The 27511-nt window shown below is 42.4% G+C and overlaps 1 protein-coding gene across 3 annotated transcripts; it reads right to left on the bottom strand.

Annotated features, from left to right (window-relative positions):
• Window positions 1–4250: 4250 nt before the first annotated feature.
• Upp1 (uridine phosphorylase 1) lies at window positions 4251–26438 on the bottom strand. Of its 3 annotated transcripts, none has more exons than XM_026411614.2 (9): window positions 26242–26438; window positions 25310–25427; window positions 16650–16716; window positions 12817–12934; window positions 11298–11456; window positions 9609–9723; window positions 5799–6008; window positions 5356–5502; window positions 4251–4634 (listed from the first exon to the last, which is right to left on the bottom strand). In XM_026411614.2, exons 3-9 carry the CDS (start codon window positions 16694–16696, stop codon window positions 4495–4497), a joined length of 936 nt encoding a protein of 311 aa, XP_026267399.2. In that variant the 5' UTR covers window positions 16697–16716; window positions 25310–25427; window positions 26242–26438; the 3' UTR covers window positions 4251–4494. The 3 variants fall into 3 exon arrangements, with proteins under 3 accessions (XP_026267399.2, XP_026267398.2, XP_026267400.2); XM_026411613.2 differs by having other exon boundaries at window positions 25310–25348; XM_026411615.2 differs by lacking the exon at window positions 26242–26438 and adding an exon at window positions 25878–25970 and having other exon boundaries at window positions 25310–25348.
• Between the last annotated feature and the right edge of the window lie 1073 nt (window positions 26439–27511).

Raw genomic sequence — 27511 nt, 5'->3', positions numbered from 1 at the left:
TGTGGAGCCTTTTGGTGGTGGCAGTGGCAGAGGCCATTGGGTCTTGGAGTGCCCCATAAAGCAAGTGGATGCCCCCAAAACTTGGCCACATGTAAGACGTGGGCTGGCAGGTCAGGGCCCTGGATGACCACTTTGAGTCAGTTCCAGAAGACCTCACTTGGTCCCACAATAAAAAGCAAAGTCCATAACCCTCCTGCAAAAAATAGAAGTACCTTCTGGAAATGACTTTAAAGTGTAGTTAATTAAATTAAGTCACCTCTAAGAGCGATAGTCCTTCACGTTTGGTGAGTTAGAGGACATGGAAGCTGCCCTGAGGAAGAGAATAGGGTCTTGTGCTAGATTGCTCATGTGAAAAAGGGGCTCCCAGTCCCAGAGGTCTCAGTCCATGAACAGCCAGCTCCATTCCTTGTGTCTCAAGGTGAGGCAGGACATCATGCCCAAGAGTGTGGTGAAGGGAAGCTCTTCACATGGTGATCAGGCAGCAGAAAGACATAGAGAGACTTAACCCAGATACAAATATATACCTCCAAACCATGCTCCAATTCCCACCTCCATTCACACCTTATCACTTCAGTTACCACTCAGTTAATCCCTATCAGGGGATTAATTCACTTATTGGGTTAACACTCTTATAACCCCATCATTTCTCCTCTGAACCTTCTTACATTGTCTCACATGTGAGCTATTGAGGGACAACTCACATCCAAATCATAGTAACATGACATTCAAGTTCAAAAGAAGAAATTCAAATTGTTAAAATAATAATTAAAAAATACATTGGTACTTTTTAAAATGATATTTTGGAACAGAAGAAATTTTTTAATAGAGTTCACCAACAATTCCTAACAATTTATAAAGCATCCTGCTTACTAGAAGGCCCAGACCCTTACTTGCAAGAAAGGAAAGCAAATATCTTTCTATATCAAATTTTTATAAAACACATGAGTATGCTTTCCAAATTTGGAAAGACAAAAAAAGGAAGACTGTCTTTTTAACACAGAGAAAATTTATTCTTAGTAATATATGATTTACAAAAGACAGCTTCTGACTTGTCTCTTATGTGTTCTAATAATTTAAGTCCTGATGAAATTTCATTTTAAATGATTTTAGGCATCATGAAATATCAATACTTTACATTTTTTAAAAAAATCACGATCTTGTTTCTATCGTCTAAAACTGATCCACATATTTTGGAAAGAACAATCTCATCCAAATTTGAAAAGTTCTTGTGTGTGTGTGTGTGTGTGTGTGTGTGTGCATATGATCTATTTTAAACAATATCACTGACAGTTGGCTCCTTCCTAAGACATCTCCTTAAATTTTTATCATCTATTTATTTAGTAATTCTGAAGATTGAGCCCAGAACCTCATGTATGCTAGACAAGCACTCTACCACTGAGGTACAACCCCAGTCTCCAAAGATATCTTGTTAAAATAAATTAAGTTAAAATCATTTAAAGGGCTGGGGGTTTCTCTCAGTGGTAGAGCACTTGCCTGGCATGTAAGAGGCCCTGAGTTGAATCTTCAGAATAGAATCATATAAAATTATGAGAAATCCTCAATATGACTCCTCTCAATCAAAAGGATCAGCTAAGAAGAATTTTTAAAAATTTCTTAATGAAAAATAGCAGAAGTACATGTGATAAAAATTCTGTAGAGGCCGGCCGATGTGGTGTACACGCCTGAAATCCCAGTGGCTCCAAAGGCAGAGGCTGGAGGATCAAGAGTTCAAAGCCAGCCTCAGCAAAAGCACTAAACAACTCAGTGAGACCCTGTCTAAAATACAAAATAGCGAGTACCCTCCAGTTCAATCCCTGGTACCAAAAAAAGAAAAAAGAAAAGAAAAAAAATCTGTAGAAAACTAGAAAGGGAAAAGAAATGAAAAGTGAACAGTAGAAACTTGTTGAACTAAACTGGATACCTGGAAGAAATGAATAGTTCCCGATTAAAAATATACATTAACAAAATAAGAAAACCAAAAATAGACCAATCAGCATAGAAAAGCTCCAAATGATGCTTAGAGATCTCCTATTGAAAAAGAGCCCAGAACTCTAGGAGTTCACAATTGGGTATAGATGGACCTTTAACAAATTCTGATTTTATATAAATGGTCAAAATCTAGAAAAAGAAAAAAAAAAGGAGACTTTTCAATTCATTTTATAGTAGAACAAATGTCCAAACTTGATATATTTGAGGAATTGCATCTAATGCAAGATGTCAGTGTTCACACATCAGGTGTTATTTTATGTACCCTCCCAAACATACTACCAGTGAAACTGTAAGATTATCAACTAAAGAAAAGGTTTTGTTAATGAATTTACCTCTGTGAAAGCCACAAAGTAAGTTTGTAACAAGTTCCAGCTTTGGTATAAATAATATATTTATTTGTTTATTTTAATTAGTTATACATGACAATAGAATGCATTTATGTACTTTGATATACATAGATAAGATATAATTTCTCATTTTTCTGAGTGTACATGTTGCAGAATCATATTGGTCATTCAGTCACATATATATAGATAGTAATAATATCTGTTTCATTCTACTATCTTTCCTAACCTCACATCCCTTCCCCTCCTCTCCCATCACTTTCCTCTACCTAATCTAAGGTAATGCTATTCTTCCCTAATGCCCCCGACCCCTTATTGTGAATTAGCATCTGCATTTTAGAGAAAAACATTTGGCCTTTGATTTTGTGGGATTGGCTTATTTCATTTAGCATGATAAGCTGAAATAGTATTGTGTTAATGCACCTACTTCAATTTTTCAATACTGTTTCTACTATATGAATCTTCAATGCAAAAAAAGAAAAGAAAAGAAATGAATCTTCAAAACAAGAATAAAAGCAAGTGATAGGGTGTGCAGTGGCCCTTTCCCCTGTGCTGGGAGTTGGCTCCCTATCTCAGCATTCTGCCTTGGGCCATTAACACATGTTAGGAATGGGAGACATGCTGACCCAGGAAGGAAACCTCATTACAGAAGTCACTGTAAATCGGCCCCATCCCAGAGGAAAGTGCTCAGTCAACATGTTCTGCAATGACTCCCCAGCCCTTCCCTTTCTAATAATAGCTTCCTCTTTTGTCTTAAATCACCTCTATTAACAGGTTGTTTGCATTTTTTTGTTGTTTTTTTTTTTAGATTTTTTTCTGCTTTATCAAAGATATTCTCTCAGGAAGTGGTGGAAGATGGGCAAGGGGACCTCTGGCTACACCTGCATGGACTGAGGTGTGAAAAGACTAGCCTGCAGGTCCCCTAAGTGTTGGGGTATTTCTACCCCATCTGCATCCTCAGCCCAGCCCAGGGTGGCTGGTGAAATACAAAGGAATAAGGCCATCTATAGGACACTGGAATCTAGCCCAGACAGCAGGTAGCAGGAGCTACATAGTAGAAAGGGTCAGTGTGATTTGAGACTGCAGGGAGCCACCACATGGACATTACCTGGCTTTCTGGCCACATTGTTCTGCACCCAAAGGGCATTGTGATATCGAGTTGAAATTGGGGGGCACTTAGGAATTGGAAGACAGGGGAGCACATGAGGGTGGCCTAAGAACAAAGGATGTAAATCTAGCTCCTGAGCTTGTGCTGGGGGTAGGAAGTTGAGGGCATCAGCCTTCACTGGAGCAGACACAGCCCAGGCCAATGTAGAAGCTTCCAGAAATCTGCCTAAATAGAACTTGGAAACTGCATCTGTATACATGTATATATGCATTTATTTCTCAACCCCTTGCATCTGCTCTTTGGTTTTCAGTAGTCTCTCCTTACAAGTGGTGAGCAGTCAACCCCCCATATCCCTGCTTCTGCATCCCAGGATTTAACCAACAAAGAACTGAAAATAATTCAGGAAAAAAAAATTTGTAATGAAAATGTTTTTCTAGTATTACTTCCTAAGCAACACAATATAACTTTTACACAGCATTTATATTGTAGTAAATGTAAGTAACCTAGAGATGATTTAAAGTATATGGAAGGTTTGCACAGGTTATAGGCAAATGCTACACCATTTTATATAAGGCACTTGAGCATCCATGGATTTTGGTATGAGGTATCAAGAGACAACGGAACTGAAGTTTAAAAATACATCAGAGGGGCTGTAGCTGTAGCTCAGTGGCAAAGCACTTGCCTAGCATGCGTGAGGCATGGGGTTCAATCTTCAGCACCACATAAAAAATAACAAATGAAATAAAGGCATTCTGTCCATCTACAATTATAAAAAACTTTAACAAGTCTAAAAATTTTCCCCAGAAAGAACTCAAACATTCATGAAAATGGGGGTGGGGGGAAATTCCAAAGCAGGAAAACATCTTTAAAAATGCTGTTACAAAATTTTAATAAAATCTGTGTGTAGTTAATCCATGATTCCTTACCTCCTAATTGCAGTCCAATTCCCTAATCCTTATGTAAAGCATACTCCAAGTTAGAAGAGGATTTTGGACAGCGGTTTTATTGTCCAATAATTGCAGGAGCTTGTGCTTCAAGGGGAAGGGAAGGACCTTAGACCTTTCCCAGACTTTTCTTGATGAAGTGGCTCACCAGTCGCTGTGGCCTCTGCTCGTACTCAGCAAGCACCTCGTGGGGGCTGGTGATCTGGTCCCCTTTCAGGCGGTCCAGATAGGTGACACACACCACAGCCGCTGCAAAGAGCAAAGGTAACATTAAGGCAGAGCACCAACTCTCTGGGTTAGTTCACTGACATGAAGGAAGGACCAGGGAACTCAGAGGAGCTGATTGTGTTACCCGCCAGGAAGCTGGGTCGGTCCATTCTAGCAGCAGCCACAGTGATGTGTGGGTAGATGCAGGAGGAGAGGGAAAGGTCCTCAAGTGCTCCTCCTGCCTCTTCCTATTGTTTCCAAAAGGCATTCCCAGTCCAATCCCAGGACCAGATCCTGGCTGCCCTATACCATCCCAAAGAGCACATGTTATCTCAGGTGATAGGGCTATAGGGCATTCTGGAAGGCGGAGCTGGACTTGAAGATGACTAGGAATGTGGGGTGGATTAGCCACAATCAGAAAGCTAAAATTTTCAAGAGCCAAGCTCTTGGTAGGCATGGAGGTATCACATTATATGGCAACACAGTCTGAGCTAAGGCAGGTCTCTTTCTTATCCCTCTCAATAATGTGGGGAGTTGCTGCAGACACACTGAGGAACCTTGCATTCTGTGTGTGACAATCAAAGGACACTGTACACAGGGGTCCAGGAATGCCACGTAGGTGAGAAATTACCTTGTGGCAAGGTTAAAAGAAGTCAGAAAGCAGTATTGGGGAGTCTTGGGAGGAGGGCCCTAGTGGGGCTTCTGGATGAGCCAGCAGAGCAGAGACAGAGGAAGAGACCAAGGCCATAACCTGCCCTCCTACCTCGGAGACCACATGTTCTGCACATGGAGGCAAAGACTGAAGATTCCATCTCGATGTTCCGGACGCCTGCAGCCTGGGCCGCTTGTAGATAGGCCTGCTTGTCCTTCTCCGTATAGAAACAGATGGCACCATCCAGACGGCCTTGCCCTGCAGCACACAGAGACACGAGAACCACATATAGGTGTCAGCTCCTACTGCATTCTTGCAGTGTGCCACCACCAGTACATGGGGATGGGGACCCACCCATCGCCCACCCATCGCCCACCCATCGCCCACCTGTGTGCCCACTCAAATCAACCATGGTAGCCAACATGAAAAGGTTGCAGCTGGAACAGTAGCCCATGTATGGACATCCTCACCCAGAGAACAGCCTACCATCCAGGGCAGGATCAGGGAACAGACTAGGGCTGTCTGAACCAGAGGTACCTCACCCATCGTCTCACCCTCATAGAAGTCCAAGGAACATATGGTGTTCCCCACCACTGTGGGGAATTCCTTCAGGTCTGCAGAACACTGCATCAATTCCTGCACCAACTGCTCATCCATGTCCGTGTTTCGAACAACCCGCTTCCCCAGGACAATCTGCTCAAACTCTGGCTTGAAGCAGGCATCCACTGCCTGCTGGGTGATGACCACAGAGCCAGGCTCCAGACCTAAGGACAGAAACAGATGACATGGCTGAGCATGGCAGTTGGGACAGTGCTCAGCAGAAATGTGGAGAAAAGAATATGACCCATTGGCACACGCAAGTACTAAAGGATCTGGAACTGTGCTAAAAAATACACTACAACCCCTTCCCACTAAAAGCTTTTTCTGACTACATAAGTAATTAACACATAATCATATGGAGAAGCACAAAATAAAATATAGACATTGCCAGGAACCTCCATGCCCTTTGTCAAATATTTGTATCTTCTAGACATTGCTATTTTTTACCATTGCCTGGGCTCTATAATATAGGTGATTGTGATGTATTTAATTCCTAAATTAATGAATGAATGTTTAACATTAACAACTTAATGTTCTGTAGTATTTTATTATATAAGCTTTCAAGAAATACAAAAGCAAATAATAGTATGAGACCCCCCCATTTCCATACATCCCTAGCTTCAGTAATAACCAGTCCCTGACCAACTTGATTTTCCTCTGCGATTGATGCATTATTAGGTCCTATTTTGGGGTCTGTTTCTGGACATACCTTCCTGGAAAATTTTCTTATTTGTAAGAATAATATTCTGCTCATTATTCTTTTGTCCTATAATAGCTTTCCATGTGATTATTTTTTTATTTAGATGCCAGAAGTTGAACCCAGAGGCACTTGACCATTGATCCATATCCCCAGCACACCACCACCTTTTCTTAAATTTTGAGACAGGGTCTCACTAAGTTGCTTAGGGCCTTGTTAAGTTGCTAAGGCTGGCTTTGAACTTACATTCCTACTGCCTGAGCTTCCCAAGCCACTGGGATTATGAGTGTGCACCACCATATTTGGCTTTCCATGGGATCTGACCATCGTTGTGGAGTGAATGTTTGTCTCCCTCCATAATCTGTATAATGAAATCCTCACCCCCAAGGCAATGATGGTCTTAGCAGGCAGGGCTTTGGGGAATTGATTAGGTCATGACTGTGAAGCCCTAATTAATGGGATTAGCACTCTTAGAAAAGAGATCCCGGAGAGATGCCTCAGCCCTTCCACCATGTGAGGACACATCCAGGACACACCATCTATGAACAAGAAGGCAGGCCCTCACCAGACACTCCGCCTGCCAGAACCTTGATCTTAGACTTCTAGCCTTTAGAATTGTGAGAAATAAATTTCTTTTGTCTAAACCATGCAACTCTGGTTATTTTTGTTATAGTAATCCAGTGGACTAAGACAAACATGATCCTTTCCTGATATTTATTTTGAAGTGACACTGGAAGCATCAATGAACCAGGATAACTTTTCTCAAGCTCCCACACTGGTTGTTTTTGTGAAACATTTAAAATGTGGCCAACTCTGGCTGTTCTGCTTCTCCATGGTAGGTATCAGAACTTCCCCTTGCCCTTCCTATGTATGGTGGTCAGTGCTGAGCTTCCATCAGCAGTTTTTTTCAGCTTTGAGATTGCACCTACAACAAAGCACCCTGAACCCTGGTTGTTCATGGGGCCTGAGATGTTGCACCCTCAGGTCTCAGCATCACCCTTCCCTCATGGCAGGTGCTAGGTTCCATATCAGACCCACATTTTTCCTAGATATTCCTGTTGGCTGTCTTGAAATTACTCTGTGCTCAGGTTTTTCAGTTGCCTATAGCCCTGAGATTCTTCCTAAACAGGTGATGATATTTGTCCCCACCCATTCATATTTTGAGATTTGTGAAAATACCATCTCACATTTTATCATCAATGATGTCCAATACTTTTGGGTCTTGTTCTCTCATTGCAATTTCCATTTTTATGGGGTAATTGAGGGAACATTCTATACTACTTCCCACAGAAAAATTTCTGGTCATAAACTTTAACAGTCCCTCTGTATTAGAAACTCAAAAATAACTTGCAAGATCTCTTAGCAGATGTTTGATATGAGATACATGGTCCCAAATATCTGGTTGGTGGTACCAGAAATTAAGTTTATAAGACGGAGATGGCTCACGGCCATTGGTATGCTTTTCTTTAAACTTGGAATTACAACCATGCAAACATAGATTTTGCATATATCTTTATATGATAAAAATAAAAATAACACAATCAGCCCTCCATATCCCTAGGTTCCACATCTTTGGATTAAATCAACTGCAGATCAAAAATATTTGAAAAAAATACTGCATCTGTACTGAGCACCTACAGACTTTTTTTCTTGTCATTATTCCCTAGATAACACAGTGTAAACAACTATTTACACAGAATTTACACTGTATTCAGTAGTATAAGTAACCTGAGATGATAAAAAGTATGTGAGAGGGTATATGTAGATTATATTACATGCAAATATTGTACCATTTTATTTAAGAGAAGCATCTGGAGATTTTGGTATATGTCAGGGATCCTGGTATCAAACCTTTTCATATGCCAAGAAACAATTGTATATTCAGAAGATTTAGGGTCTAAAATAAGTCTCTTATCTAAGTAAAAAATAAATAAATAAATTCTCACATTACCCTAAACCCAAGAGAAACCAGAGCTATACAGTCAGGAACAATTTGCAGGGTCCTAGTTGCTAACCTAAGGACTAAACTTGCCTTGCAGTGAATTCAGGTTCTTTCCACTAGCTCTACCTCCTTACTGGGAGCGGTAAGTGCCAGAAAGTAGGAAGACTGGCACAGTGTTGGGACATGAGAGAGTGGGACAGCTTACTTAAAGCCTAATGGACTTCTGCTTTGAGTATGTCGTATCTCCTCCAAAGCTCCAAAACTCATGTTGAAATGTACACCCCATTATGAGATATTAAGAGGTGGGATCAGGTGGGGCCTTTAAGAGGTGATTAGTGCTCTGCCCTCATGAAAGACTGATTCCTTCACGGCAATTAATAAACTAATGAGTCATCTCATGGCCTAGTTTGGCTAGGTCTCTCTCCTATCCTGTGTCTCACCTCATGATGAGGCCCTGCACTATGTTGGGACTCTGAAAGAAGAAGGCATCACCAACAACCTTGGACAATAACCATGAGCCCAAATTAATCTCTTCTCTTTACAATCCGCCCAGTCCTTGGTGTTGTGTTATTAGCAACAGAAAGGGACTAAGAGACAATTTAACAATTTTATCATTTTGGTTTCTCATTAAATCCTGTTTTTGTTTTTGTTTTTTTTTAAACAGGTTGAGAACTGAGCATTTTTGGGCTAGTTTAAGGACTTTTACCTGAGGTTTGCATTCTACTTTTTCTTCCCTCTTTGGGTTTTTGCTGGTTTTCTCATAAGGTATTTCAAATTCTTTCAGGAATAGGAGGAGGAAGAGTGAGCACAGGAGAGGAGAGAGGCAGAGAAGAAGGATTAGAAAGAATAAAGAGAATCAAGCAAATAAAAATACAGGAATTATGTAGCTTCAGAAGGACAAGCTTCTGCAGGTTCCTGGCATGATGACTCCCAGCTGTGACCTCTGGGGTTCAGGCTGGGAGAATAGGTGAGACCAAAAAAAAAAAAAGTTTCCTTTGCCTCCTATTAATCCATTCTTGAACAAATCTCAGATAGGTTGTACCAAACCTCACACATGCTGGGGCTCCTATAGGGGCTCTGGCCCCTTGCTATTCACAGAGCAAGAGGACCCTCCACAGCCCTTACCTATTCCACCAGAAGTGCCAATACGGAAGACGCTGACGTTGGAACACTTGGCATGGTACAGCAACTTGATGAGCTCATGCAACATGATTGCAATGGAAGGAACACCCATCCCATGCTGGAATCAGAGAGAAGCCAAAGGTGAATGCCAGACTGCACTTTTCTTATTGCAGCAGCACCCCCGCCCCATTGGAGGGTTTGCACTCCATAGTTTCAGTTTCAGAGGACAACAAGAAAAGTACAGTATTATGAGATATTAGGAGAAACAGAGACCACATTGAAGAAACTTCTATTAGAAAATATTATCATAATTTTCCTATTTTATTAGTGATTGTTGTTAATCTCTTACTGCACCTAATTTATAAGCTAAATTTTATCATAGGTGTGTATGCATAGGAAAACACAGTACATGCATGGTTTGTTGGTGCTATCCTGGGTTTTGGATGTCCACTGGGGTTGGAGGTCTTAAAACTTATCTCCTGTGAGTTAGGGGGAACTACTTTATTCTGGTTGACCTTTTGTGTCTCGTACTTCAATCCAATAAACTCATCATAGTGACAATAAGATGAACACTATTAACACTTCAAGAAACTTAAAGTGTACAGAGAGTTCTTTATATGTGAGCCCAATGATCTGTAAAAACCTGTTAAGCAGGAGCAGTAGAAGAACCAGAAGCTCAGCAGAAAATAACAACTGCTACTGCTGAGTAACAAATAGCTCCTTCTGGCATTTGAAGCCTGCACAGTTGCCTACCACCCACACACCACTTAAAAGTTTTACCTTTTTGCTTTTCTCCTTAGCCTCTCTGTTTCAGCCAGATTAGGTAACTGGCTGATCCCTCAGTCCCCAACATCAGATCACTTGCTGAATCTGCACGGTGTTGTTTCCTCCTCTAAGGGTCTCTCTGCATACCTTCCCCCGACTTTTCAAGACCCTCCTATAGCCATACCTTCTACCCCTCCCTGGGATGCACTTAGCACAGGAGCAGATGCTGTTCCTCTGACACAGGGAGAAGGGTCCCTTTGAGAATTTATCAGTGTCTACACACAAGAAATGCTTTCCTAAACTCTCTATAATTAAATGATGTCTTGCCTCTATGATATGTTCCAGGCAGAGGATATTGCTAGAGGTCTCATCTAACCAGAACATTAGGAATGCATGTCTCAACAGGAGGGCTATCATTTGCTAACTATGTAGCTCTTCATTTACATTGCCGCTGACAAAGGAAATCAAAACTGAAAAGTGAGAAGATTTCTTTGGTAGAATACTAGAGATTTCTGTGTTCATTCTTATTGATAAGCAAAAATTTGTTATAAAGTAACTCACTATAAGAAGGCCTGGTGTTTGTAGCTCTCCTTACTACCCTGGTTAGGACTGGATACCCCTTCTACACTCTGCTCATACACTCCCTGCAACTGCCACCCACACACTGTATGGACAGCTGTGTGTATTTGCATTTATATTTACATTTACGTACATAATCTCTCCAAGGGACTGAGCCTCAAGAGCAGGACCCTGAGTTCCTTCTGTTTACCTGTGTATCCCAGCTGCTAAGGATTCAGTTTGCTCCCAGCTTTTACACTAAGCAGGTATTAGGGACCAGCTAGCTATGTGTACACAGGGGCAAGGCCTTGCAGAGCCTAGACACAAAGTTCAAATTTCACTCAGGTGACTAAGTCTCCAGATACTCACACTCACAGACAGCACCGGTCCAACTTTGTACATGGCGAAGCGATCAGTGCCTGCACAGATATTGGGGTACTCTTCTCCTGGATGGTCAAGGCCCAGCTCTACGGCAATGTATCTGATAAATTTCTTCATCCGGGTGGGGCTCCCACCAACACACACAAACTGTAACCATAGAAGAAAGACCCCATGAGTGCACTATGTACAACCTAAGTCCTCGAAGTTGGTGTCATCTAGGAACTTAGAAATCCAAGAAACCCAGGATAGCACCAACAAACCATGCATGAACTTAGAAATCCAACCAATGGTATGGGTCTAAGCATAGGCAGCCCTGTAGAACAACACAGTTACTCCACAAATGCAGGGCCCAGACTCTTGCTCTTTGATAGGGCAATTCTAGACATCATGCATGCTCAGGCTCCCTGTACTGTGGAAGGCAGCCCAGGTGTGGAATGAGCTGGATTAAGATGGTGTGAGTTCCTCACTGTCCCTCCACCTCTTCCTGTGACCAGAGTCCCACAACTCACCTGGAAAATAGACTACAAATTACTCCCTCTCGCCTGGTCCCCTGAAAGTCAAATGGCCAATGCATGAGGAGCCAGGGATCCTGTAGGAACTTAGGAAGCTTTAGCTATTGTTGGTTGGTATCAGAGAAGTAAAAACTTTATTTTGTCACATAAGAAAATATTTGTTTTGAAAAAAACAAAAAGCAAATAAGCCAGTTTTAAGGATTAGGAAGATTAAATAAATAAATTTTTAAGTGTTTTTTTTTTTAATTTTTAGTTGTTGATGGACCTTAATTTTATATGTGGTGCTGAGAATTGAATTCAGTGCCTCACACATGCTAGGCAAGCACTCTACCACTGAGCCATATCCCCCAGGTTTTTTTTTTTTTTAATATTTATTTTGAGACAGGGTCTCACCAAGTTGCTTAGGGCCTAAAATGCTGAAGCTGTCTTTGAACTTGTGTCCCTACCGTCTCAGCCTCCCCAACCACTGGGATTACAGGCATGCACCATCACACCCAGCTATTTACTTATTTTTTTTTGATGTGGGTTCTCACTGTGGTGTTCAGGCTGGCTCTGAACTCCTGAGCTTGAGTGATCCTCCCATCTCAGCCTCCCAAGTACCTGGAACTACAGGCATTAAGTTTATTTTATATACTATTTCAATTATATTCTAAGAGATGAATTAAAAGCCAGTATGAAAGTATTTAGAATAGTTTTATTTTTCACTTGCTATTCATATGGTGATTGAGAAATCACACTTTGTAAAAAAATTTGAGAAAAATATAACATCATGAACCTGTGACCAGTCACTTCTCAATCACCTATGAGTAGCCCAGCTCTACGGCAACGTATCTGATAAAGTTCTTCATCTGGGAGGGGCTCCCACCAACACACACAAACTGTAACCATAGAAGAAAGACCCCATGAGTGCACTGTGTACAACATAAGTCTGCATATCGTATAGGAGAAGGCTGATCCTAAGACAAATTCCTAGAATTAAAAGCCTGGCTTCTTACCTTCACATCTCCAAACATAGCTGGGAAATCACAAGTGCTAGTGCTGAGATTGAAATGATAGAGAATATCTTCCTTCATTGCTGCTACATGTGGATTTGCAAGTCGGATGAGGCAGTTGCTGTTAGAAAACAAAAAAATAGAGGGTTTATATAACACCAATTCCAATTACCAGCATCATCACAGAAGTGCCAGATGTGAGTGCGATGTGTGAGGCACATATTGGGGAAGGAGCACAGGTAGACCCTGGGGATAAGACAACACTACACTGTCAAAGTCCCCACTTCCCCATCTCCTTCCTCATAATTCCTCTTTGTTCCCAGGGCCACTATTAGAAGACAATGAGGAAAATTCAGAAAAATACACAACAGCATAAAGATCAGAATGTTAAGTCACCCCATACAAAGAGTATAGCCAGTTGCTATCCCAATACAGTTCATTGATACATAAATATAACTTTATTTTAAAAGTAATATGTTCACCATAAGAAAGATTGTCAGAGATAGAAAAAAGAAGTTCTATTTTTACCACCCAAAGATAATGCCTTGAATTTCATTTTCTTATGCACTAGCTAACATGTCACCCATGTAGTGCCTATTACGAGTAGTGAGATAAGACTTCCATCCATTTTATTTTTTTTTTCAGAATGGCTTACAAGCCATTCTAGAGAACATGTATGTTGATTCACATTACATTTCTTTGTGACAGCACACTGCTGCTGTAGAACAGGGGTCAGCAAGCTTTTGGCCAGACAGTAAATATAGTTTTACAGATCACTAAGTTTCTGTCATGACTCAAGTCTGCCATTGTCTCATGAAAGCAAGACAGACAACACACAAATGAGTGTCTTTGTGTTCCAGTGAAGCTTTACGGACAGAAACAGGTGTCCCAGGTCTCCACAGCTCCACCTACTGTCTGCCAAAGTCCCTCAGAGCCAACCTTCAACATGACTCCTTCACAATGCCTGCCTCTGATTCCCAGAGATGGCATGGGAATACACTTCAAAAGCAACACCTTGCAAAAATTTGATAAACACATAATATCATGAGCCTGTCACCATCACCTCTCTAGCATCTGTGAGCAGGTCTGCGTATCATAAAAGAGAAGTCTGATCCTATGACAAATTCCTAGAATTTAAAGCCTGGCTTTTTACCATCACATCCCCAAACATAGCTGGGAAATCGTGTGTGCTAGTGCTAAGACTGAAGGAAACCAGGGTGCTCTGAACTCAGAGCAATCAGGCCTTCTGGGTTTTTTCCCCCTTCTGTATCTGACTTCCTGCCCAGACCTTACTGATATGTTTCATTTTCAATTTAACTCAAGAAAAAAGAAAAAGGATGCAAGAGAGAGCAATGTTCTCAGCTGCCTGTGATTTGGCAGTATGAACGATGGCGTTCATATTGCTAACCACAGGCAGATGGTTTGACTTTATGATGGTGTGAAAGTGGTACACATTCAGTAAAACCATACTTTGAGTTATGAATTTGGGTCTTTTCCCAAGGTAACAATACACAGTACAATCCTCTCTTGTAATGGTCAGCGGCAGCTTCCTCTGCTCCTGGTCAGCCATGCTCTATGGTGTGCTGTGTTACTAAGCTGGAAGTGATGTGTATTAAATGTATTTCCTTTTGCAGTATTTTCAACCTACGATGGTTGAAAGGTCATTATCCATTGTAAGTCAAGGAACACCTATACCATTAAACATGGGGGCGCTTTCCTGAGACCTCATCCATCCTCCCTCTCTCCAGTGGATGCCCATTGTACCTGATCTATATTTCATTATTAAAAATTATTTTTATATTTAACATAAGAACTATAATTATCTCCAGTAGCAAAAACTTCTGGAGGCTCTGACCATGTCCTACTTATCTGAATCCCCAATAGCTCGAGCAGACACGCAAAACAAGGTTGAAAGACCTTCTCTGTTTTCTCTACCCATTGATTCCATTTCTTTCTGGCAGTCAGCATCAACGACAACCCCAAGGGTTCCCACATCTACCTCTACCTACATCAGTTTGCTTCTTGTTTTCATGTTATAAAATTTCCCCTCCTGTCCATTCCCCGAGAGTGCTGTCCAGCTTAATTCAACACATAAACATTTTTGAAAGGCTAACAGAGAAAAGATAGTATAAAAGACTAAAGAGAGAGGAAGATCTTTATAAAGGGAGTGGGGGATGGTTGACTGTCTCATGGGCAAGTGTTAGGAAATACATCAGAGAGCCATGGCCAGTAGATCAACTCTCAGCTGTCGATCCCTCCTGATGTGCCGACCATATGCAGAGGCTGTGCTGATGGCACTCTGGGCACAAGTGCTGGGAACCTTGCTCAGAAAGGGCATGCAAGATCCACCTGCCCTGAGCCCACCTCTTCCTGACAAGGCTTCCTGCTTCTTCAGACACAGGTTTCACTTTACTTGGGGAAACGGGTATTTTTCAAGGAATCAAATCCAAGAGTATTCCTAGATTTTCCCCCAAAGCCTTTCTTTTCTATAGGGCAATCTGAACTTCCAACCATCATAGGAGTCTCCATACTCTTTCAGTGATAATTATATTTAACGTAACCATGGTTCCTTTCTCCCTCAGGATGTTAGGAACACAGTACATAAAACAGAAGGACAAAGCACAAACTTTGACACAACAGGATGTGATGATAACAACTTGGCCACCTATTTCAAAATAGAAAATGTTCTTTTATTCTTGCTTCCAGGAAGAACAGGAAAAGGAAACAGGGTGTAACTTTGAAAGACTACCAATGATTTTTAAATATATAACTTTTGGCGTGTACCTTAATGAATTGGACATTCTCTAATTTACTTTTTAAAGAATTTTTAAAGTAACATGTCAGAGCCATAGTACTTAAAAAGATATTTCTCTACTCTATATGCAACTCCAAGGGAATTTATCTTGATTTATTCTATTATTTTATTCATTGAAAAAATTATTAATCGAGAACCTACTATTGAGTCCACAAAAGCAGGACAGGAGGCTACCCCAGGCAACCCAAGCAAAGGTAATAGACAATCAGGTGGTGAGGAAAATAGAAAAGTCAGTTGATTTAAAGTCCACGTAATAGGACCTGGGGTTACATTTCAGTGATTCCATGTGTGCTTGTTAGCAAGCTCAAAGTCCTGGTTCAATGCCAAACACACACACACAAAGTCCACATAGAAATCAGGCAAAGATAAGAAATTTTTGCTTTGTTAGCAATGCCCAAACTTAAAGGCTTAAAAGAGGTGTCCTTAAAAGCAAAGGATAGCCAAGCACCCTGGTGCACACCTATAATCCCAGCAGCTCAGGAGGCTGAGGCAGAAGGATCAAGAGTTCAAATCCAGCCTCAGAAAAAGCAAGGCACTAATTAACTCAGTGAGACCCTGTCTCTAAATAAAATACAAATTAGGACTGGGGATGTTGCTCAGTGGTCTAGTGCTCCTGAGTTCAATCCCCAATATCCATAGAAGAAAAAGCATATGATAGAAAGATGAAAAATTAGAAAGAAATTAGGAAAACATTTAAAATCCCACAGCTAGGAGATGAGCAGGAAATTTTGTTTAAGAAAAGTGGCTGCGTATAGAACAAAATTCACAAATGTTAACATTGAACTGCCTGGACTTCTGAGACCACATGTCCAGAGGGTTAATAGCAGAAACCCCAGCACCCACGCTGAAGGTCTTGATCATCTGAATTAAGAAACTTTCAAGCCCTTAACCTCTCAGCTCTCAGTCTGTGTCATGAGAATCAAATGCATTCACATATGCCAAGCTCTTAGAAAGAAGAGTGGCTCAGAGCATACAATAAAACCAGCCCAACCCTTCCCAACCCTGCATGGGTCAGCCTTACTTGTGAGAGTTTTCATGTTCCTTTGCTTCAGCTCTTGCAGCCGCCATGCTGTCACTGTGGCAGGACCCTAAGGACAAAACATTGCACAAAACAAGTGAATATACCCAACAGGAATTAAGGTCATGAGCAGATTTCAGGAATATGGAAAGTCAGTGCCAAGAAGTGGACGTCCTTATGTATTTACACCATGTAGATGGTGCAAATGTGTACAGTGCCTGTGTATGTGTTTAAAGGGTTACTAATTTCAGAAAGGAGATGGCAAAAAAGGTTCCAACAGGCCAAAGATGGATCTCACACTTTTTAGAGAGTCTGTCCCCACTTCCTGCTTTCCCAGCCCAGGGTGTAATTAGAAAGTCATTGGCACTACAGACCACACCCCTCTGCCTTACCCTTCTATAACACTTATTATCCTCTTCCAAGTTTTACAGGCAGCAGGGGAAAGAGAAGGATCAAGTGATCGGCAAGTCAAGGACATGAACAGACCCTTTGCAGAAGAGGATATTCAATCAATCAAGAAATATATGAAAAAAAATGTTCATCATTTCTAGCAATTAGAGAAATGCAAATCAAAACTACTCTAAGATACCATCTCATTCCAGTCAGAATGGCAGCTATTTTGAAGACAAACAACGAATAAGTGTTGGCGAGGATGTGGGCGAAAAAGGCACACTCATACATTGCTGGTGGGACTGCAAATTGGTGCAGCCAATATGGAAAGCAGTATGGAGATTCCTTGGAAAACCTGGAATGGAATCACCATTTGACCCAGCTATCCCTCTCCTCCGTCTATATCCAAAGGACTTAAAAACAGCATACTACAGGGACACAGCCACATCAATGTTTATAGCAGCACAATTCACAATAGCTAAACTGTGGAACCAACCTAGATGCCCTTCAGTAGATGAATGGATTAAAAATGTGGCATATATACACAATGGAATATTACCCAGCAATAAAAGAGAATAAAATCATGGCATTTGCAGGTAAATGGATGCATTTGGAGAAGATAATGCTAAGTGAAGTTAGCCAATCCCAAAAAAACAAATGGTGAATGTTTTCTCTGATATAAGGTGAATGACTCATAGTGGGGTAGGGAGAGGGGGCATGGGAGAAATAGACAAACTCTAGATAGGGCAGAGGGGTGGAAAGGGAAAGGAGGGGGAATGGGGTTAGCAATGATGGTGGAATGTGATGGACATTATTGTACAAAATACATGTATGAAGACATGAATTGGTGTGAACATACTTTATATACAGAGATTGAAAAATTGTGTTCTATATGTGTAATAAGAATTGTGGTGCATTACACTGTCATGTATTTAAAAAATAAAAGCAATTTTTAAAAAAGTGATTAGCAAGCAAAGGCCCCCTGACAGCAAAGGGCCTCAGCTGATGTGCCTCAGTGCACTGGCCTGCCTCCCCTGCAAAGCCTAAAGGAGAGGGTTGCACATGCAGAATTGCAGTTGTTTTACTGGAGCACACTAGGTATAAAACACTCCCAAAACATTTCACTGTGTGGACAAGGGCAGTTTTGCCAGAGCACTTTGGAAAACAGTGAGGCTCACATGTTGAACTCAGCTCACAAAGCAATAAATCTGAGTGCCTTGCACCTGCCACACCTTTCAACTCCTGCAACAACCTTGCAGGAAAGGCAGGATTGCTTCAGAGAGAAGGAAATCGAAGCCCTCAATGAGCCATGGTTCATAAAGATGGCCAGTAGAAGTCTGCAGGGCGAAACCATTTTCCTGTGCCCAGGGCTAATGTTCCCACAACATGGTTCTCACCCTTGATTCTCACCAGTTTCTTATCCCCAAGTAAAACCCAAAAGGACCCAATTGATACTGACCATTTTCAGTAAATTTTGAAAATGAGAAAATTATAGTAGCTGAATCTGGAGCAAAAAAAAAAAAAAAGTCCCTGCAATTGCCACCTGTCTTTTTTCTCCATCTAGCTTTGTTCTACCTTGGCATTTGCCAAACTCTTCTTTGGAAATCTCAGTCTTACTGAAGTCCAGGTAAGGGAAGCTAAACAAAAAAAAAAAAAAAGGAATATGTTGTTTTGAGTTTTCTTTCCTTCTCTTTTATGTTTTTAGTTTTGATTGTTTGTTTTTGTGTGGCTGGGGATAAAACCCCTGCTCTGCTCTTGAACATGCTAGGCAAACACTACCACTAATTACATCCCCAGCCCAGGAATGAGTATTTAAAAAGGTACCACCTCTCACCCTGTATCACCAGGAACCAAAGGTCCAGCACAGCGCAGGGAAGGACCATTATGAATGAGCAGAAGTGAGGAATAGGTGGCTTTCCATATCATGTATAGTGATGGCAATGGTCCACCAGGCTGCCCCTCAGAATAAGATCCTGAAGTCTAGTCATGATTTCAGAGTTTCTGCAGCATCCATTAAACAGATTTTCCAACAACCAGACTTCCATAGTTGTCTGGCTTCTGGAAAAGAGCACCATTGGAATGGGATCATCAACAGCAGCAAGATGGCCTAGACTTCTCCCTGGAATCTACCACTCCATTCATGGTCACATGAAGTGGGCTGCATATTCTGATCAGCCCATATTATTCACTGAGAGAAGCTGGGTTTGGAGGTCCTGCAGAGATTCAGAATCCCTAGGGCCAGTTTCTCTCAGACAAAACAAATCAGCCCGAGAGTCAGTTCCCTTACCCAGTTCTTGCCTCTGCTCTTTCCTGCACCTGCTGTCTGCCCTCTTGCAACCCTTGGAGACCCTGGCATTTGCATCTTCCTCCTTCTGACTCCCCCAAAGACTAATCTCCTCGCCCCTTAGCCCAGTGGCTCAGGGAGGCTTTGTTTAGGAGCTGCACAGGTGGAGAGCTGCAGGCCTCTACAATGCTCCCCTGGAAAGTTCCCTGCTAAGTAACTGAGGTTGGGTGACCCCGATGCAGGTCTGCTGGGGGTGTTAGGGTTTACCCAGCTTAGTTATCAGATGTCCGTTTCACCACCAAAGGTCCTAGGTGTGAAAGGGAGACTCTATGGTCACCCCACCATCCAGGGAAAGGTTAAAGACCAGAGGAGGTGAGGGAAGAAGTCCTAGTCTCCCCTTAGACCAGCAAGAGCCACACAGGACAAGAACCAAGAGCTGACACGCCCTTAGGGGCACACACTACACCTCTGGTCCCAGAAGCCACCCAGTGAGTGGTGGAGAGAGTATACTCTGGCACAAGGAGACCTTTGCACTGAGTGAAAATGAGGTAATGACAAATTAGGGGAACAGGAAGAAACCCTTTGGGAACTTGCTTCAATCACGCCCCCATCCAGGCTGGAAGTGGCCTGGCTTCTGCAAGCTGGAGATCTGCTGACAGGCATTTTCATGTACTACCTTTTATACGAATTAACTTTGCATCTTGTTTTAACTTATTCACACAATTTGGGGGAATATTTCTAACAATTGCTTTTAAATTGTTTCACTGTATTACAATTATTGTGTTTCCTGGACATTCATCCCCCAACAGATAACAACAGATAATATGAATGATTTATTCCCCAAAGAGCTATGTCAGCGTTTACAGTACAGACTTCCAGTTTCTTCCTTGTCCCAGAGCTAATCCCTGGGTCATCTTCTACTTCCTGTTTGTTGCTTGGCTGACAAAAGCCATCTTGCCAAATCTCCTCACTGAATTAGCCTGCTGCAGCTACTTTCCTACAGCACAGGAAAAGTGTGCTTTGGCTCTGCTGCCTTCTGCCTGACTCTGCTAAGAGCTATAGCTATTATTTCAATAGCAGTGTAAATTCCGGCAAGAGTGAATTCTGGTAAGATTCTGAATCTCTGACCCCCAAATCTAGCTTCTCTCAGTGAATAATATGGGCTGATCAGAATATGCAGCCCACTTCATGTGACCATGTGCTTTTGGGGTTGTGACTCAATGGTAGAGTGCTCGCCTAGCACGCATGAGGCCCTGGGTTCCATCCTCAGCACCACATAAAAATAAACATATTGAGTCCACCTAAAACTAAAAAATAAATATAAATTTTTTTAAAAAAATTATCTCCTTTGACACTGTTAGGTTTCTCAGAGGTGTTTTTTAGCATGGGCAATTTTGCTCTAGACAAAATTAGAAGGTCTTGCTCCTCTGACCCCAAGTGCAGGCAAAGGCTCTATGGAGTTTCCTTAGTACATAAAGACTGGAATGCAAAGGAAACAGAGCTACCTTCCAAACCCACAGTGAGATTGCATCATCTAGCTAAGAAAATTGAGGAATGTAACCACACCTGGAGCGACTCCCTCTACAAGATAATGTCTGTTTCTTGAGCTCATTCCCATTCCAAAGAGACTTCCCAGGACCATCCATTCCCCTAATAATCATTTATAAGCCCTCAAAACTGTCTACATTCTCCTTCTTCCTGCCCCTCCCATAGGAAAAAGAGTATATGTTTGTGAATAATGTTAAGCAGGTATAAATACACCCCTGGGATCACTCCCCCTTTCTGTACTTTCTTTGGGGCATTTGTAATGCACTTTTCCTATTTAATTTTCGGCAGTGAATGCTGAGAGGTGTTAATGGAGAGTTCCCTTCACTCTTACTATATGTGTGACCTACAGAGGGGTGAGAAAGACCTAGGACACAAAATCTGGTGCTCTGTGTGTCTGACAATCCCAGCAAGCCAGGAGTTAACTCCAACACAGGGCCACTTGAGGGAGAGCCAAGTGAAGGTGCCAACACCGTGAGAGGTTCATACTTTATCCATGAAGGAAAGAGCAGAAAAGAACAAACACAAACCCAGTGTGCTCCCAGGAGGCAGCCAAGAGTTCTTAATGATTCCTGACTGGGAGTCAGTATGCTCCCAGACAGGGAAAAAGAGTGTCAACAATGGCACAAGGACAGGGAACCCAAGAGATGGGAGGAAAGAAATCCTCTAGCAACAGCTCAGCTTGGAGAGAAGCAACAAGAGATGGTCAAAGGCCAAGTCCCCAGGAAGCTGTGTAGCCCCATAAAAATCCTGAACATTGTCCTTCAGGTGATGGTGGGTCCCTGAAAAATTTTAAACAGAAAATGACAGTCAAAGATTTGCATGTTAGATCCATATGAAGGGCTCCAGAGTAAACCACTGTGGCTGCTATAATTTGGAAATGTCCCTCAAAGACCTACGTGTTGAGGACTTGGTCACTGGCCTATGGCACTCACTACAGGGAGGCAATGAAATTTTTAAGAGGCAGGGCCTAGTGGAAGGCAAGGGCACGCTCTGGAAGGGAATATTGATATCCTGGACCCTTCCTTTATTTCTCTTTTTCTCCCCAGATACAATGAGGTGAACATGCCCCCTCCATCTGGCTCTCCAGCCATGGTGTACTATGCCCCAAAGAAATATGTGGACTGGAGCCTCTGACACACCAGACAGAAATAAACCTTTTCTCTCTCAACTTGATTTATCTAAGGTATTTGTCACAGTGACAGAAAGCTTATTAACACAGGGCATAGAAATTATTTTGAGCAGAAACCTGAGTTTCTGAAATCTCTTTATTTGCCTAAAAACAACCCCCTCAAAAAAAAAAAAAAAAAAAAAAAAAAACCAAAAAAACAACTTAATTGTCATGGGAGAAATTCTAAGAGAAAATTCACACAATGTCCAAACATACATTAAAAAACAAAAAAAATAACAAAACAAAAAAACCTATCAGAAAAATATCTCCCATCTATTTTCCTGAGTTCCCTTTTATTTTTCAAAAAAAATCATTTTGTTTTTCCAAAAGCACTCTTCTCTTCAACTCAGAAGTCATTTATTCTCCCAGAAGTGCTCTTCTGACCTTCTTCACTACTAAGATAGTACATGAGCCCCAAATTCTAACCACTTCCATGTGTCACTTCTTTTCTATGAACTCTGCATACCAACGTGAAATAAAAATCTTCCCCCCCCCCCCCGCTAATCTGTTTTTTGTCAGTTTAATTTGCAGGCCTCCAGGAACAGAACATTAGAGGGTACAGAAACTTCTTTTCTTCCCCAAATATAATTGGATTTGAAGGGCACAGAGCATAAGCAGAGATGTCAAAATGACCAACAGCTGAAAGGAGAAGTGAAAATCCAAATAGGACAGGGGGCTAGGGGATGAAATCCTGAGGGATGAATGGAGGAGGCATTAGGAGGAGGTCACTTTCATTCCTAGTTGGGATGATTGGAAAGGACAGTGCTGCTTTTGAGGTAAAATGCTCATAAAACTTCATTTGAAGTACCACGATTCTAGAACAAGTACCTATGGGCACCGCCCCATGGAGGAACTGAAGCCTGGGGAATTAACAAAAGTAGGTTTGAAACAGAAGATAATTTGGCCATGGGAAAACATGAAATCAGCTAAGGTCTGGACATACCCAGATTTAAATTCCTTAAATTAAGTCCCCCCAGCCCCACTTTCAGAAGAGCCTCCAATCTTTTACTAATAATGTTTGCAAACTGGACCCCAATTTTCTAGAATGGACATGAAGGTCTTCCGTGGACGTCAGGTCTTCCAGTCAATGATGACACAAGCTCAAAATTCCCTGCATAGGACACAAGGGCACCTAAAATAAATATGCACCCCTCTTTTTGCCTAACCCAAAGCAGCTTTCCTCCTTCCGTTTAGATAAATTCCCCCATTATCAACCCATGGAGAAGGCAGATTATGGCCCTCCTTGCCAGTCACCATGTGGAAAAGATTTTTCTTTTCACAAAAACCCAGGTCATAGTAGAGGCTTCAATGCATATCAGGCAGCAAGCATTTGTTAGATTACAATTAACAGTGCAGGTAGAAATGATGGATCCAGGGAATCTACAATTAAGGAAAGCCCAGGGCTAAGTTTGACAAATTGAGAGGCAGGACAAAGGATCACCAAGGGAAGAGAATGGTCAGAGCAGGGTCCTGACACCACAGAGCAACAATTTTAAAAATATGGTCTAACTCAACAGCAAGTCCTAGTTCATCTGATCTGAGGTCCTGACAGCACCTCCACTCTTCATCCAAAGCACCTAGAGAACTGGTCACTTCTCCAAAGACCCCAAAACTGCTCAGTAGGTAAATTTAACCTTAGTGCTTCAAGAAGATGTCACATTGGGTGGACTTCAGAAATATTTCTTCTGACATTATCTCAACTTCCACTTCACAGAGGGAGGGAAACCTCCCAATTTCTTCTAGACAAGACTGTAGCCATCCAGGCCCCAGATGTGTTCTCCACACAAGCAGAGCCTGTGCTAATTTCACGAGACCTGTAGAATCTGCCCCCAGAGGACTTGTAACAGTTGATCCACTTTATGCTTTGCTGCTCTGCCACTGCAACTTATTTTAAAAACAGACATGTTTCTTTCTCTTCTTTTCTCTTGCTCCTCCCTGATCTCAGGGGGGAACAGGATTACCTTTCTTTCCCATCCTATGCACAGTTATCTGTCCTTGAGCACACACTCACCATAGGAAGGAAATTTGGAGATAGCACCAAAAGATCTCATAAATAACTATCTCCCAAATTAACAACTTCAGACAGAACATGTGGAATGTACCTTCTGAATCACCTCTTTAAAAGCCCCCCACCCCCTTCTCCCTCATGGCAGAATCACAGCCTCTGGGTCAGAAGTCCCCCTGTGCTTATCCTTTGCTAGCAAAGCAATAAAACTTCCTTTTTCTTTTTCTCAAAACCATTATTGGATTGGCATGTGGGACAAGGATGGAGCTTTAGGTAAAAGACTCAACCACGTGGCTCTTGGTCTCCCCAGGGAGGCCCCTTCCCCTTGACTACCTGGACTCCCCTACCCGTGGCCAGGCCCAACTTTTTTTTTTTTTTTTTTAGGTTCTTTTTAATTTTAATCTGTTAAACAAAGATCAGATTGGTAGGCTATTTGTGTAAATAGCTTAGTATATAAACACTTATAATACTTCTTTGAAATGGATTTACTTTAAAAGTGTGTGTGAGAAAGAGAGAAAGGAGCAAGAGAAGGAGGAGGAAATGAAGGAGGGAGGGAGGAAAGAAAAGCAGAAGTGTTCAGTGTTTATTTCTAGGGAGTAGGAAAATCCCAAGTTTTACTTTCAGTTTCATATTTAGGTTTTGTTTTTATTCCTTTTACAATAAGGTTGTACTAATTCATGTTCAGTCAGTCCAACCAAAATGTTGGACAAAATGTTTTGACAAAAAGCCAATGTTTACAAAAACGAATTTATGTTTAACTAAAACATTACTTTAATGCCCACCAAAGCTGAAAGTACCAGAACCATGTACTCAACAAATGTGCAATGAACTGAAATAATGAGACTTATGTGGAAGAAAAAGAAGGGAAAGAAATAATGGAAGGTTGGCTGAGAAGTGGGGGAGGCTTGGGCCAAAACACAGTTGGAGCACAAATTGAACAAATTGAAAGTCAGGACCTACAATGGCATGCCCTGGGAATGGCCCAGCAGGGCTTGCAAATACCCAGCTTAAGGCATTCCTTCTATTCAAGAAGTCACCAAGTTTTTTAAAAGACAAGGTCACCGCCTAAGAATGGAACCAATGATCTTTATAAACACAGAAGGCATCAGCAAGAGGAAACTGAGGAAAGGATGGAATAGGGAAGGTGGAAAAAAGGAAACAAAAGGAGAGAGAGACGAATGTCATCCAGACTCCCGAAGATAGCCTCCACTGCCTTCAAGGGAAATTCCCCCTTCCACACATTTACAGGGTGTTTCTCTGTAACTCACCGGTCAGAAGGGAGCAAGCAGCTCGATGCAGACAGAGCTCTGTAATGGAAAGCAGGAAACAGGTGGTCAGGTCGAGGCGGAAGGCTTCAGTTGCCTTACCCAGTCAAGAGGTCAAACCCTGAAGTGGAAAGAGGAGCGCTGCAAACAGCCGGCAGGTTTCTGGAGCCCTTTCCCCCTCTCTGGGCCCTGCCAGGTCTTAGAAAACGTTGCCATGTGAAAGAATTATAAAGGGACGCACTCCTCTATGCAAATTAATTTGTGTCATTTAACAAGAATGACTAAAATTTCTCTGTGGAACCGCCAGACAACTCGATGCCAACATTTATGCGTTGACATTCTAGTAAATGTTGAAAAAAAAAAAATGTATCGTTGAATCCATTTGAACGATGAAGGTTCAATCTACAAAATGAAAAGTTATCTTTTGTTCCCCCACGAAAAGGCAGTTGGGGAACAAAACATCGCTTCGTAACTGATATCACCAACATTTTTTCTTCTGTCCGGAAGAAACCCCGTTTTGGGGTTTCTCGCTCTCCCTTCCCGCCTATGTTCCAGTTTGTGGAGAAATCACCTCTTGGCGCCCCCCGGGACCCAAACCTGCGAGCTCTGCGTCCACCCTCTCAGCGGCCACACCAGGTGAAATCCTCGCCAGGAGACTCACACGCTCTGATCGAGGGGCGGGTGGCCCAGACGCTAGAGAGACTGAGGGTGGACTGGGCGCGCCCTCTTCTGCGCGCGCCCACCGATCTGCACTTTGGGACCATGCACCCTCCCCAGCAGCCCAGCTCCCTTCACATTCTTTGCAACTGATGGCCGGAATCGTCGCGAGCCTCAGTCACCTCCCTACAAGTAAATGGAACGTTACCAAGACTGGGGACAAGAAAGTATCTGGTAAAGCCGCAACAGAATGCAGAACCCAGTGGCAGACTACTCACGGGTCTGTCCTGGGTCCGCTATGCAAGCTGCGCTATCCTTTGCACAGTAACTTGAGCGGCTCCAATGGCACAAGGCCCTCAGAAGGTGGTCTAGAGGCTATGCGCCGGACTCCTTAAAGGAGGGAGTGAGCCCCTCTTCGCGGCAGTCATCCACAAGTGACGCCTGGAGGTCACGGTAGGGTTCTGACCTAGTCGGCCCCTGCAGACAGCGGGCTAGGCTGACCGCGCCCCTGAGCCCGCCTTGCAAAACATGCCCCGCCCGGACCTTAAGTGACTTCCCCATCTCCCTTGCCAGGGCCGGAAAGTTTGTTCTGGCACCTCGGCCCGCTATTGTTTCAAAGAAGGGGGTGTTTGGGCAGTTTTAGGTAACCAGGAGCCATTCTTACTACTCATTAAGTCACTTTTGTACTACAGATACAATCTTACCAACTGCTGTTCTACCTGTTTTGCAGCCTGTAGGAAACTTGGCTGGAATTGGCTCTGTGCTTACCTATTGTCACAGGCTAGTGCCAGGGACCTTATCTATCCAGAGGTGACCCCCCCCCCCCCGGCCCCCGCCTCCAGCCTGTACTAGCTGAGAGAAGATGCCAGAGAGAAATGTCTGTGTGAAACTGCCTTGGGTTGGCAGTCAGGAATGTGTGGCTGGGTCATTTTTAGCTATGTGTATACACTCATACCCGTTTTTTTTTTTTTGTTTTGTTTTGTTTTGTTTTGTTTTAATTTTTCTGGAGTTTTTCTGATCCTGAGAGTTCCCCAGTAGTTGGGGGAAAGCCAGGAAAGAGTTTGTTCAAAAAGAGAAGTGATTCATTGATTCAGAGTAACAAACTATTCTGGCAAAGTTGTACTTCAAACTCTATCCTGCCCTGGAAGCCAGCCTGCTCCTCTGCACACACACCCTCCACCAACACACATACACAGAGAGAAAGAGAGACTGGGAGAGTTCCTCATCTGCTTCCTTAACAGGCAAGAGGATGAAAAGCCTGGGGAAGAAGAGGGGCTGAGAGCAGCCCAGCACATCCTTTATTTTCTTGGAATCTGAAAGTTTCCTCCTGGCGAGATGAAGGGCTCTTTTTAATTTCATTTCCAAGAGGCTGCAAGGAACTCAGAAATCAAAGAAGTACTAAAGACTTGTTTGCCAAGTTAAAACTTTGTAGACGGGATCTGAGCATTTCCAAGCCTCACCCCAAAACCCCATGTCAGCCACATACAGCAGAGAGCAAACCTAGTCTACCAAACCCCCAAGGTTTCTAGAACATTCCTCCTTGAGTAC

Source organism: Urocitellus parryii, chromosome 3 (genome assembly GCF_045843805.1).
Source record: "Urocitellus parryii isolate mUroPar1 chromosome 3, mUroPar1.hap1, whole genome shotgun sequence".
NCBI classification, from domain to species: Eukaryota; Metazoa; Chordata; class Mammalia; order Rodentia; family Sciuridae; genus Urocitellus; species Urocitellus parryii.
The sequence above is the reverse complement of the archived record's forward strand: the minus strand, read 5'-3'. Positions and strand labels throughout refer to the sequence as shown.

Coding starts and splice junctions, on each gene's coding strand:
- Upp1 (XM_026411614.2), bottom strand. CDS start 16,696: ATGGCGGCTGCAAGAGCTGAAGCAAAGGAACATGAAAACTCTCACAA. Junction 12,935..16,649: donor GAACATGAAAACTCTCACAA/GTAAGGCTGACC, acceptor GTTTTCTAACAG/CAACTGCCTCATCCGACTTG. Junction 11,457..12,816: donor CTATGTTTGGAGATGTGAAG/GTAAGAAGCCAG, acceptor CTATGGTTACAG/TTTGTGTGTGTTGGTGGGAG.